This window comes from Sminthopsis crassicaudata, chromosome 3 (assembly GCF_048593235.1).
Source record: "Sminthopsis crassicaudata isolate SCR6 chromosome 3, ASM4859323v1, whole genome shotgun sequence".
Taxonomy (NCBI): Eukaryota; Metazoa; Chordata; class Mammalia; order Dasyuromorphia; family Dasyuridae; genus Sminthopsis; species Sminthopsis crassicaudata.
In genome coordinates, this window is record NC_133619.1 from 509489603 (window position 1) to 509503764 (window position 14162).

At 43.1% G+C, this 14162-nt stretch overlaps 1 protein-coding gene across 2 annotated transcripts in view; it reads right to left on the minus strand.

The window, feature by feature from the left end:
* PDE2A (phosphodiesterase 2A) overlaps nucleotides 1-14162 on the minus strand; it is a 172644-nt gene that overhangs the window by 35772 nt on the left and 122710 nt on the right. For both annotated transcript variants that reach the window (XM_074303997.1, XM_074303996.1), the window contains exons 5-6: nucleotides 11276-11385; nucleotides 10365-10420 (exon numbers count right to left, since the gene is read on the minus strand). In XM_074303997.1, the coding sequence (XP_074160098.1) occupies nucleotides 10365-10420; nucleotides 11276-11385 (166 nt within the window). The remainder of the gene's footprint in view (nucleotides 1-10364; nucleotides 10421-11275; nucleotides 11386-14162) is intronic.

The following is a 14162-nucleotide window of genomic DNA, read 5'->3' on the forward strand; positions in this document are numbered from 1 at the left end:
AGAGTGGGGACGGGGAAAGACTTTTCACCCTTCTCCTCCCCTTCCCCATGATAGTCAGTGGGTGGAGAGGGGTAGAGATGGCCCTTTGGTGGGTACCATCTGTGACTCCCCCAGGAGCAGCTAACTGGGCCAGGGATTGTGGGGAGACCACAGTCTCACTTGCATGTGATTTTCACACACCCTTGGGCCCATTCCAGTTAAGATCTTCTCTTCTCTTCTTTGCTCAGCTCTAGGTTTCCTCTCTGGTGCCAGATTCCTAGCCAAGGCAGAGGAACAAGCCCAGGAAGTGGAGTCATAAAGTGGAATCGACTCAGTGACCAATGTCTTGGTCTGGACAGGAATCAATCAACTAGCTTTGTTGGTCCTTCTCAAAAAGGACCATGACCTCAGGGAGGGGATGCCATGACATGCAAGAGAATTAGATTTAAGAGAGGGAGGCTGTGCAAGATCACCTGCTCCAGAGCCATCTGGGTCTAGTGGCCAGATATAGATCAGGAAGACTGGAGATGGCCCTCAATCAATTGGCAGTTTTTTAAAATTAAGCACCTACTGTGTGCCAAGCCCTGGAGATGCTAGTGCAAAGAATGAAACAATTTCTCCTCACAATGAGCCCATATTCTAATTCCCATGGCCATTGGTGTCTGTCTGTCAACAGCCATTCACAAACATAGACACAAGCATACACATAAAGAAACACTGAAGAGTGCACATGTAGTCAGTCACGCACAAGTCCCAAATGTACATACATACACGTATAATGAATGCACAGATGTACACTTACATGCATGCATAGATTCATACAAACAAACAGACATCTCCTGGATCCACATTTTCATATGGATACATTCAGAAGTGTGTGTGTGTGTGTGTGTGTGTGTGTGTATATATATATATATATATATATATATTTATATATGAAATCATTCACAGACCTACCTCACATATGCACAAAGACCATGTGTGAATGTCTTATGTGAGTATATGTTTGCATATATGAGTTTCTGAAAGAATAAATGAATGTATTAAGGTCTTACTATCTGTCAGGTGCTATGATAAACATGGAGGGCATAAACACAAACATACAAGGGACCTTTCACTTGAGGAGCTCATATTCAATTGGGTAAAGACAAAAAATAAAAGGACCTGTGAAACAAGAAAGGGGGTGGGGAGTGCACATGATGACAAGGTTTGGAAACAACTAGGTAGTTTTCCTGTGAGAACTTGTGAGTGTGTGTGCACTATGGGTATGCATGTACAGTAGGAAACCTTTTATGAATGCACATGCACATATAATTAGGAACAGAAAAATTCATTTATACAGATATTCTCCTACACACATTCACATAGACACACTTGGAGATACAAACACATACAACTGCATTCTAATGCTCACACACGTCATCAAGCACATTCAAGGACACAAGTGTACATGTACACACACATACACATTTCCATATACATCTTCACCTTCATAAGTCTTCATACTCAAACACTAAGTCATACATGGAAGAACACAGTCCCACACATATACATATACACAGATATACACTTACTCCCAAATATGTTCCCATCCACAGTCTTCATACTCAAAACAATGAAAACACACAAAAAGCACCAAGTCCCCCCATATACATTTCCATACTTTTACTGATTTTGGGATGCAAAAGCACATTTTATTTGAATGTATGCACATGCTCCCCAACTCAAATTAAGGTGTACAGATCCTCCCATGGAGCTAGGAAGCCAAGCACTCTCTAATATGCAGGACAACAGCATCTGAAGGGGATCCCCCATGTCCAGGGGACCCGGAGCTCATCCTGCTGGACATGGCTGCTCTGAGATGAGCACAGACCTTCCCTCTCCTGACCCTCCCCAGTCCAGAACAAGAGACTTTGGGGCCAATTAAATTAGCTCAACAAAACAGAAGGAGTTTCACAGCCAAATGACATCAGAGAGATGGGCTGACAGCAGAGTCAGGCGCTTAATGAAATGAAGTTGGGAAATTACAGGACCTTAGAGCCTAGATTGAGTCCAAGGATGAGATCTGGAAGGAACCATAGAAGTCATCCTGTCAGTCTACTCATTTTACAAAGAAGAACACTCTCCAGAGAAAGAACTGATATTGACTGAAGACAGATTAAAGAAAGTCATTTTTCACTTTCCATATTTCATTTTTTCTTTTATTCACATCTGCTTGTAAAAAATGACTAATATGGAAATGTTTTATATAACTGCGTATGTATAACCTATATCTATTGCTTACCATCTCAGGGAGGGGAGGGAGAAAAGGATGGAATATGGAACTCAAAACTTTAAATAAAAATAACATTTTTAAAGGGAAAAAAGATTAAATTATGAAGGACAAAAAAAAGAAAAAGAAAAGAAAAAGAAAGAAGGTATCTGACCAAATTCATTCCTAAGCAGTAATTCTCTCTCTACCATATTGCCAGCAAATGGTCAGCCAGTCTCTGCTTGAAGAGGTCTGGCACATGTGCCCATTCACACAAGAAGTAAATAACAGAATCAGGATTCAAAAACTTTTTCATTACAGATCTTTTTATTGCAATATTCCAAACTGAATATCACTTTTGAACAAAGAGAGGATGTTAAGTGTAGAAGGAGGATCTTAGAAATTTTCTCTTTTATTTTACAGAGGCAAAAACCAAGATACAAGGAGGAGAGAGACTCAAGGACACAGTGAGTCAGTGGTAGATCCAGGTCTGATACTGGCTGCCACACTCAATCCTCAGAATCATGGATTTCATGAATATAGAACTCAGTTTCCAAAGGGCCCTTGACAGTCTGTAGTTCCCTGATGGTCAAAACTCTCCAGGTTAGCAGGGGCTGAGCTGAAAACTCTTAGCTCTTCTTCTTCCATCTGAGTCTTTCTTGGCCTCTGTCATTATATGCCAGTTAGAAAAGTCACATAGCAGGAGGATGGTAGCCCTATGAGCTGGGGTAGCCACTGCTGGAAGGTCATTACCTGAGCCCCTACATCATCTATCTATTTAATATCTAATAAGAACTTTATGAGAAAGCAACTCAAGTAAATTGGAACTATGCCTAAAGGGCTATCAAACTGTGTATATCATTTGATGCACAATATTACTGCTAGATCTTTATCTCAAAGATATCCCCCCAAAAGGGAAAGGGCCTATTTGTACAAAAATATTTAGAGCAGCTCTTTTTGTGGTGGCTAAAAATTGGACATCAAAGGGGTGCTCATCAATTGGAGAATGGCTACACGAGTTGTGGTATATGATTGTAATGAAATATTACTGAGCTGTAAGAAATTACAAGAAATGATTTCAGAAAATCCTGAACAGATTTATGTAAACTGATGCAAAGTGAGGTGAGAATTAGGAGAACGTTTTGCAGCAATATCGTTTGATGAACAACTTTGAATGACTTAGCTATTCTCAGTAATACAATGATCCAGACAATCTCAAAGGAATCATGATGAAGCATATTATCTACCTCCAGAGAAAGAACTGATATTGAATGAATACAGACAGAAGCATGCTATTTTTCACTTTCTCCTCTCTCTCTCCTTTCTTTTCCTTCCTTCCTTCTTACTTCCTTCCTTTCTCTTTCTTTTTTCCTTCCTTGCTTTTCTTCCTTCCTTCCTTCTTTCCTCCCTCCTTTCCTCCTCTTTCTTTCTTTTTTTTTCTTTTATTCAAATACTTTTGTACAAAATGATTAATATGTAAATATTTTACATAATTGTACATGTATAACCTATATATGGTTGCTTATCATCTCGGGGGGGGGAGGAGAGAGGGATAGAATTTGGAACTCAAAATTTTAAATAAAAACATTTCTAAAAATTTTTAAAGGGAAAAAAAGATTAAATTGTGAAGGACAATTAAAAAGAAAAGAAAGAAGATATCTCAACAAACCCATTCCTGAGCAGTCTTTCCTTCTTTATAATATTGCCAACAAATGGTCATCTGGACTCTGTTTGAAGAGACTTGGCACATATTAAGTGTTTAATAAATGCTTGTTGATTGATCAATATATGACTGACTAGAGGAACTCACTTCCCTTCAAGACAACCCTTTCAACTTTTAGACAGTTCTCATTGATCAGGCGTAACAGTAAACATCAAGGGAAAGAGAGAAAGCCTGTTAACAAGAAGAGAGGGAAGAAGTGGGTAGTCTGCATAGTCTGTCAAAGAGAGTTTTCTGAAGTGGTCAAGGATATGATCATCCTCTGCATTCATTCAGATCCTTCCTTTAACTTTTACAACTTCTATGATCATGGATAAATGACTGAAGTTCTCTGGACCTTATCTGTAAATCGGAGAAGCTGGACAATACCATCTAAACTAGATTCCTTTTGGTTCTGACATTCTAGAAGTTCTGTGGGTTTATTAAGAAAAGGTTCTCTGATCTCCCAAACCTCCAGATAATCCAAAAACGTCCTTCATTTACCTTCTAAAGGAGTCACAGCTGCTCATTCCAGTACACATGGTTAGGTTAAACCACAGGATATCTTTCCCACAGAAAAGGTCAGTTGAGTCTAGGAAGGGATTATAAGAATGGCCTGACAAAGAAGTTTCGGTAGAGGTGATATGCTGCCTCTGTTTTCTAGAATGCCAGCTATTGCAGCATTTCAAAACAAGCTAGGAATCTCTCTAAGTGGGAGGATAAAGGAAACCCAGGACCCAAGGTTTTAGCATGGAATGCCCTCCATACCACCCACCTCAAAGAGCAGGGTCCTGAGTGTAGAAAGGCAATGGTTTTTTATTTTATTTATTTTATATGTGTCCCATATCTCAGAGATCTAGGATGTCATGGCTAACGCTTCGAAATTCTAGTATAGAATCTAAGACAACTGGGCTGGCTTCCATCTTTTATAACACTCATTCCAAGAGTTTTCAAGGATCCAAGGGAGCTTTGAATTTGGCTTCAATTTTCTGTTCTGTCTCTATCCCCTGTATCATCCTTCTCACCCCCAAATGTGAGAAACCTTCTCTTGGTTACACCTATGTTGGAGAAGACTTGGAGATCCTCTGAAGAAGATGTTAAAAGCATGAGGAAGGATGGTTTAGCAAGCTAAGAATTGTGGAATAACAGGTTCTCTCAGTCCTGGGGCTGAGAAAGGACCCTTGGGAAAAAAGAGGAGAAAAAAGGGAGCAGGTCCTGAAGAATGTCACAGCTAATACAAGGATTACTAAAATGGGGTTAAAGAGAAAAATACCCTACTTAGGGGAACAGCAACATCTGCTTACAGACACACAGTCAAGTATATTCATACATAAACACCCATGCATGTACCCCCAGATACAAGCTCAGACTCTCAGGGCTGAGAGGGTCCTCAAAGGGCATCTCATCCAAATTCCCACCCAGAGCTCAGATGCTCTCAAATGACTTCCCAACAAAGGGGTCATCAGTCCTTGGATTTTCTGGTGTAATAGAAAGCATTGAGTTTAGAGTCAATGGACCTGTTTTGTACTACCCGTGTGACTGAACAAGCCATTTCCTTGCTGGGGGCCTCAGTTTATTTATTTGTAAAAATGAGATGCTTGAACCAAAAGCCTTAGGATTCCTCCAGTTTTGAGTTCTATGATTCTCTGCTCTCTGGGGTCAGAGTTAACTCCCTCCTGATAGAGCCTCTCCCATGGTGGTAGCTTTTTTCTCATATTGGATATAAATGTGTCTCCCTGTGACATGCTTATTTTATTGGGGGTATCATGGAATATGTCTGCTCCCTTTTCTCCAGGAGAGTCCTGCAGAATCCTAAACAAAGTCACTGTACAAGTCTGGCAGTAATGTCACACCCCACACATCAAACTATATTTGAAATTCCCCTGCCTCCTTTCCATAGATTTCCTAAAGGGGAGACCCAGAAGGGCACTTCTTATCTTGCTTTTCTTCTTTTCCCCCACCCCATCCCATCATCACTCCTCTTCCCCAGCCAGAGGAAGCAGGGCCAGGGACATATTTTGCAAGCATGACATATCCCAAATCCGCTAACTCAAGTTCCTCCACAGATAGGAGGCCATCTGACAATCTGGAGGAAGAGAATCGGGGAGGGGAGCAGATGGTGGGAAAGCAGTGTGAACAAAAGGCATATTCCCTGGAGAGCGAGAGAGCCTTTGGGTGCTGGGGAGAGGAGCTCCCTGAGGATGGGGCTATATCTCCCCCTCAGACTGTGGGCTCCCTAATGGCAAGAACTATATCTTGCCCCCCCTTAGATCATAGGCTACCTGAAGGCAGAGGTCATGGTTCAATCCCCACAAACAGGGGCTCCCTCCTGGCTCTTCCCCTCCTCTCTCTTCCGGAAGTTGGCTGTTTGAAAGGTCAGATGCTTTTGAATCACTTTAATTCCCTTTTAATGAGCTGGGGATGACAGCTCAGAAGACCTGGCAAAGGAGAAGAGCTAAGATATCCACCCCCATTCAGACTCTGTTCATGGTGGATCCTTGAACTTCTGCACTGAACTAGATACTAATTGATGAGGTGGGGAAAGGGAGGAGTGGGGGAGATTCTTCAGATTCCTCCCAGCTCTGACATTCCTTGTCTTAAGGTTCTCCCAGCTCTGATGTTCTGTGTTCAAAGAACTTTTCCAACTTTGATGTTCTATAAGTTTATTATTTCCTTACCTTTACCTTTGCAGCTGTGTACCCATGATTGGCCTTGTATCCCCTCAGGACAGTCCAAGAGCCTATGAGTCTATGGTTCAGTAATTCCCTAATACCTACCATTATTCCCGTTATTTTCCCTTCTTCTGCCATAAGGCATCCTTCCTCATCCCCATCTCCCATCTTAGTCTGCCTTCCCTACAAGCTTGGCTTATTCCTCACTTCCAGCAAGTATTCACCTCATAAACACTTAATTAGTGCCTGTTATTGCAAAAACCACACAGTGCCTTTTTCTTTCTTCCTCAACATTATACTAGCCAGGGGATGCCAAAGTCCCCATTACCCTTCTCCCTCTCTCTCTGTATCTTTGTTTGTGTCTTATGGGGGTTTGTTCTGTTTCTCTCTATGTGTGTGTGTGTGTTTGTTTCTGTCTCTCTGTGTGTTTCTGTGTCCCTGTCTCTGTGTGAATCTCTGCTCTCTTCTCTGTCTTCTCTCTCTGTGTCTGTGTGTCTTTTCTGTATCCCTCTCTTTTCGTGTGTGTCCTCTCTCTTTGTCTCTGTGTCTCTGTCTTCTATGTTTCCTTGTCTCTGTCTCTGTGTTGCTGTATTTTCTCTGTCTCTCTCTCTCCTCTCTTTGTCTCTCTCCTATCTCTGTCTCTATGTATGTGTCTCTCTGTCTCTGTATTTTCTCTGTCTCTCTTTGTCTCTCTCTCTCTCTCCTCTCGTTGTCTCTCTCTAGTATGTGTCTCTGTCTATCTCTCCTCTCTTTGTCTCCCTCTCTTCTCTGTCTCTGTTTTCTCTCTCCCCACCTGGGTTTTAGAGCTGACACAATGTGATTCTCATCCTCCCTGCTGCTGGCTTCCTAAATCCCCAGTCCCTGAGCCCCTCTCCCTGCTTCCTTACCTCATAATCCCCCTCCATCTTAGCTCCTCCTCCCCCCCTTTCCTCCAGTGTCTGAGGAAGAGCCAGGCCTGCTTCTTGATAAGACAAACCTTTCTGCCTGTGCCCTTGATCCCATCCCATCCCGTCTCCCCTGTGAGCTCACCCCATTAATCATTCCCTCTCTCATTTTCTACCTCTTCCTATCTCCCAGCTCCTTCCCTGTGGTTTACAAACGTGCTTCGGTCTGTTTCATTCTTTTAAAAAACGTCTTCCTTTGGCCGAGCCGCCCCTTCCAGCTAGTGTTCTCTGCCTACTGCTTCCCTGCCAAAGTCCACGTTCACTTTGCCTACCACTTTACCACCCGCTCACTTCTCAGCCCTCCACAATCTGGCTCCCGACCCCCCACTTCATTAAAACTCTCTTCTCAAAGAGCCTTAATGGTCTCACTTGCCAAATCAGGGAGATTCTTCTTAGCCCTCATCTTCTTTGATCCCTGGGTAAATTCTGACCACACTGACCATCCCCTTCTCTTGAATCCTCTGATGCTCCTTTCTCCTGGGCCTCTTCTTCCTCCCTGCCTTACCTCTTCCTTGTGGGATCATTGGATCATCTGTCTCCTGCTCCCTAAGAGTGAGGGTCCCTCAGGTTCTCTTCTGGAGTTATTTATCCCCAGGGAGGGTACCCCCGAGGGATAGCTTTAGGGGGCACGATGGAAAGAGCATTGACTAGAGAGCCTGGGTCCGAGGCCTGCCTCTGACACATCCAACCTCTGGGAACGTCCCAACTTCCTCCCTGGGCCTTGGGCATCCTTCAGCTGTGAAACGAGCCAGTGAACTAGAGTGAACTAGAGGACCCTGGGGCCCCTTCTAGCCCAGCTAGGACGCTTGGTTCCTAAGCCCTCTTCTCTCCCTCTACACAGTTCTCTCCTTTGGTGATTTCGTCTGCGCCCCCGAGTCCAATTAGCATCCTCATTAGTAGTCAGTGTGTTGTAATGGGGAGCCTGCAAGTCCCGGGTTCCACTGCCAACTCTAATACTCATTAGTTGTATGACCAGTGGCCTGTGAAGTAACTATGGGACCATAAGCCAGCATCTTATCCTGACTAATCCCCAGCTTCCTGCTCCGCCATTGGGGATGAGAATGCCTGCACCAACGAACTCACAAGGTCGCTCTGAAGGTTACGCAGGGTAATGGATGGAAAGCAGTCAGAGGGTGGGTGCAATCAGCCTGGCTCAGCAGAAAGAACCCTGGTTCTGGGCCAGAGGTCCAGATTAGAATCCTGCCTTTGGGCAAATCTATGGCTTTAGGTATACCGCTTTGACTTTTTGGGCTTCGATTTCCTCATTTGTGAAATATGACTATGAAAAGCCAATTCTAGACCTTCAATATCAATTTATCTAATCCTTATCTCCCTCTCCCTCTCCTTCCCTCCCTTCCTCCCTCCTTCCTTCCCTTCTTGATCTTCCTCTTCCTCCCTCTGTCCCTCTCTGTCTCTCCTGTCCTCTCATTCTCTCTCTCTCTCTCTGTCTCTCTCTCTCTCTCTCTCTCTCTCTCTCTCTCTCTCTCTCTCTCTCTTTCTCTTTCTGTGTCCCTTTGTCTCTCCTCCTCAACACAAGTCTAGCATCACTCACTGACTGCTGGCAGCTCCACAAGGATTTCCCATCTCTATCTCAAACTTGAACATGGATAAGAGTCACATAGGACAGGCAGGCAGAACTAGCAGCAGCATCCTCATAAAGCCATTGAAACACTGGTGTTTATCTCAAGATCAACATGTCTCAAACTGGATTCATCACTGCCACTTTGTACGGACTTCCATCTTTTCAGTCATCCAGGTTCATAACCTCAGAACTATCTTTTCTTTTTCCCTCTTCCTAATCTTACTCCATCCATGAACTGAAAGATCCTGTCTATTCTACCACAATAAAATCTCTTGAACCCATTTTTTCTTTTCTCATTTTCTTTACACACATAGCTACCCTGAAAAATCATTGTTTGGACAATAATAATAGCCTCTGCTTTCAGTGTCTCTCTCCTCCAATTCAGCCTCTGTACAATTACCAAAATATTCCTCCTAAGAAACAGCTCTACCAATCTCCTGCTCAGAAGCCTTTAGTGGCTCCCTATTACCTCAGTTCCTTAACTTTCAATGCTTCCCATAATGTTTCTAACCTATCTTTCTAGCTTTCTTTCATATCCCTTCCCTTCACAGTCTCTACTTCCCAATCAAACTGGACGTCTTCACTAGAGACTCAAATCCTACCACTCCAATTCCATCTCCTCCCATCCCACTGCCTGAGCTTGGAGCACTCCTCCTCCTCACTTTGAATCTCATAATCTTATCTTCCTTCAAGACCAAGAGCTTGAAGCCTCCATGATGCCTCAAATAATAGTGTTTTCTCTCCCCTCCAAATAACCAAACAACATGCTTTATATGAATAGATTGTACAGAACCTAGAATCTTTTAGGAGAGTTGCTGGTTCTCTTTTGTCTTGGACTCTCACTGACCAGCCCAGTGACTTGTACACAAAAGTCAATTAATAAATCTTTGTTCAATTGAATTGAATGAGGATAGGAGCTATGCTAAAGGTGAGGGCAGCTGGTATGACCTCATAGTGGGGGAACAAGATGAGGGGAAAGAGGGAAGCATAGGGAATGAGAGATAATGATGGCTGAGATAATTTGGAGGCAAGACTGATCCAGGATTGGAACATTTTATAACCTCACCCAAACAGAGATACTCCCCTCCAACTCCCAACCCAAGGGATGATGTGAGACCAAGAGAAAAGATGGACTCAAGGAGTCTACACTGGCCCCACTAGAAAATTAAAGAGTAATAATGGCCCCCTTCCACCAGCCTTGTCCCCATTCTGCCAACCCTCAGGACCCTGTTCTTACCAGGATGGTGGCCACAACGCCTCCGGCTTCCTTGTCCACCAATGGAACTATCAGCACTGGGAGCGTAAGGGCAGAGAGAGAATAGTGAGAAGGAAATCACTAAAAGAAGAATCAGAACAAGCAGATATGGGATAAACACAACGTAAAGGATGAGATAAATACAGAAAAAGATAGCCAGAGACACCAGGAATCACACACAGGAGAAACACAAACACAGACCAAGCAGCCCTAGGGGCCAAAGGAGAGAGATGGGGCTGTGGTACCAAGGGAAGAAAACACAGCATTTGTTCCTGTATTGCTTCAGGGCTTTAAAGAGTGACCCTCAAGAGGGCCCTGGGAAGAAGGCAATTATGAGTATCTCCATTTTGCAGATGACAAAACTGAGGCCCCAATCCAGGAAATGACCCATCCCGAGCAAACATAGATAAAAAGCAAGAAGCCAGACTTCTGACTTACTTTTCCAAGATATTCAGAAGAAAGAAATTCAAAAATAAAGGGAGAAAAAAGGGACATTGAGATAAGAGACAGACAGACAGAGACAGAGAAAGGAGGGAGGGAAGGAGAAATAAAGGGAGGGAGGGAAGGAAAAGGACAGAGAGACAGAGACAGGAAAACAGAGAGAAAGACAGAAAGACAGAGGGAGACAGGGAGAGAGGGAGGAGGAGAGGAAGAGAGAGAGACAGAAAGAGGCAGAGGGAGACAGAGACAGAAATAGAGACAGAGAGACAAAAAAAGAAACAGAGAGAGACAGAGACAGAGAGAGAAGGAGTAGACAGAAAGAGGAGGATGAAAGGCAGACATGGACAAGGTTAGAGAGGAATTCAGATAAGGAGACAGGTGACCAGGACAACAAGAGACAGAGACAAGCTCCCCTGCAGCCCCCGCCAACCCAGGTTGGGTCTGGGTATTACCTTGTCTGTTAGCAGCCAGTGGGGCGGTCAGCCCTGTCAATACTTTCTCTGGCAAATCTGAGGGGCCCAGCCCACCGCAGCTCTGCCGCTCCCAGGCCTGGACGGCATCTCTGAGACAAAAACAAGACCCCATTAGCTGAACTCTAGTCTACAGGCACACAGTTAGCCAGGGACCCTGCTCCCCATTTGCCTCCCGTCATCTCTAATAATAGTTAGCATTTATATAGCATAAATTTAGAGTTGGGGAAGCATATGTTATAAATGTTAAGGTATATTTGTGTTATGTAAAGCAAAGTACTTTACATATGTTATCCCATCTGTTTCTCACCAAAACCTTGGGAAGTAGATAATTACTTTTATTTTACAGATAAGGAAACTGAGGCAGAGAAAAGTTAAGCACCTTGCCTAGGATTACACAGCTATTAAGTATTTGAGGTAGGAATTGAATTCAGAATTTTCTGACTAAAAATCTAGCTTTTTTCTATCCATTGTATCACTTGAGGAACTAAAATTTTTTTCATGTTATCTCAATCTCCCTCAACATACCTGTAATGGTAGGTGCTATTATTACTTCTCTTTTACAGACAAGGAAACTGAGGCAGAGAAAGATGAAATTTCCTGCCCATTGTAATACATCTATTAAGTGATTACAGCAGGAGTGGAACTCAAATCTTCCTAACTCATGTTCATCATTCCATCCACAATGTTGCCTAGCTGCCTCAGTGTATCTGCTTTGAATGGGCCAGTGGAAATGGATAATCCATGTTCTCCTTCCAAATACTCAACATTTCTTTAGACCCACCCCTTTCATTGTGCATTACACTTTTCTCTTCTCTCTCTGATCAGCCTCCTCTGATCAGGGAAAAGGAGAAGAAACCCAGAAAATAAAAGGAAAAAAGTGGAAAACATGGATAACCCACAAATGGGCAGAAGAGAGTCCATTTGTGAGAGTGGCTGTAGAATATTTACAATAATAACTCCAGGATTGTTGTGTGGATCAAATGAGATTAATATTTGCAAAGATCTTGGCACATAGTAGGTGCTTGATAAAGTTAGTTACTTAAGTTTTAAGTGCTTTCTTTGCAATACTCCTGTGACATAGGTGGTATAGTGTTAATCTCCTATTTTGCAAATGAAGGAGATAGCATATTATTATCTTCATTTCTGCAGCTGATTCAACAGAAAAGACTTGTTCAAGATGTCAAAGCTTGTGTCAGAATTTACCAGCCCAGAGTCATTCTGAGATCTTCAAACCTCCATTTTGGAGCCACAAAAATGTGTGTTGAGAGCATACTTCCTGGGCTACATCAGAAGAAAGTAGGACACAGAAAGAGATAGCCATTTTCTGAAGGTCACACAGCAATCCTGAAGCTGGATGCAATTAAAAACAGTTCTTTCAATTAATTGTTCATCCAATTCAACTAACATTTCCTGCCACCTGCTAAATGCCAGATCCTTGTGCTCAGGACTTTAAGGGAGGGGGGTGGGGAGACCTAGGCCCTGCCCTCAAGTTGCTTACAGTCTTCAAAGACAGTATTTGCCCTCAGGGAACTTTTAGTGTTCAAAGACAATATGTCCAGGCCCCACTCTGGGTACTGTAGGATGAGCAAAAGAATGAATGGCTGAATCCTGAGTCAGTCTGACATTTCATTTCTAATCTTTTCTATCTCATGACAAATTTCTTGTCATGATGAATTATTTCTGAATCCTAACAATTTCCTAACAACTAGCACTGCCCCTAGATGGAAGGGCCACCTGAGGAGGCAGTGGGCTCCTCATGGCTGTAGGACTTTGCACAGAGCCTGGATGACCACATGGCTACATTAGAGATTCCCTGTTCCATTACACCTGACGGAGGTGGCCTCCAAGGGGCCCCACAGCTCGGAGATCCTATGTACTGCTGGCAGCATAATTAGCACATGATTCCCATGTGAATAAGTAGCCTGTTAATGGAGGACAGAGAAACTTAGAGCTTAGAAGAGCTGGGTTCATGTCCCATCTCTGACATACTGGCTGTGTGATTGATGCTGGGCAAATCACTTAACCCTCCATGTGCAGGGCAACTCTGTGAGACTACATTGCTATAGAAGGTAGGGACTTACCTAGGGTGGAAGGAGTTTCTTAACCCTTTGGTGCTCAGGGAAACTCTATGAGACTCTATATTACTCAGAAGGTAGGGACCTACATAGATGGAAGGAGTTTCTTAACTCCTTAGTGCTCAGGGCAACTTTATGAGACACTACATTGCTCAGAAGGTGGAAATCTATATAGGTGGAAGGAGTTACATCTCCTGGGCCTTCCCTAGTCCAATGAAATAATAATTGCGAGTGCAGTTTCTTGCAAATAAACAACGATACTGGATTTCCCATCTGTTCTCCTATGTCATAACTATCCTATGAGCCTAATGAAACAAGCTTTCCCCTCCTCAATTTAGAGATGAGGACATAAGTTAAATGATTTATCAGTCTCTGCAACAGGTTGCAATCTCAGGTTTCCAGGTTCCAAGTTGCTAGCTCTATGCATCTCTGTAAATAAAAGGGAAAGAGCAAAGAAAAACAGAACTTGAGTTCTCAAGAGCATGTGGCAGTGGCAAAAATAAGAAGGTTCTCAAGAGTAGGGGTGTTGGATCTGTGAGAGCAGGGAGTTGGGCAAGGTCAGAGGTCAGTAATATCCAAAGTGTTGTGTGAAGTTTAAAAATTATTATTAGGAATGGGGTGATTCAGGTCAGTTCCAATAGATTTGTGATGGAGAGAGCCATCTTCATCTGGGAGTGATCTATCTGGACTGAATGTGAACCATAACATAGAATTTTCACTCTTTTTGTTGTTGTTTGCTTGCTTTCTATTTTCTTTCTCATTTTTTCCTTTGTGATCTGATTTTTCTTGTG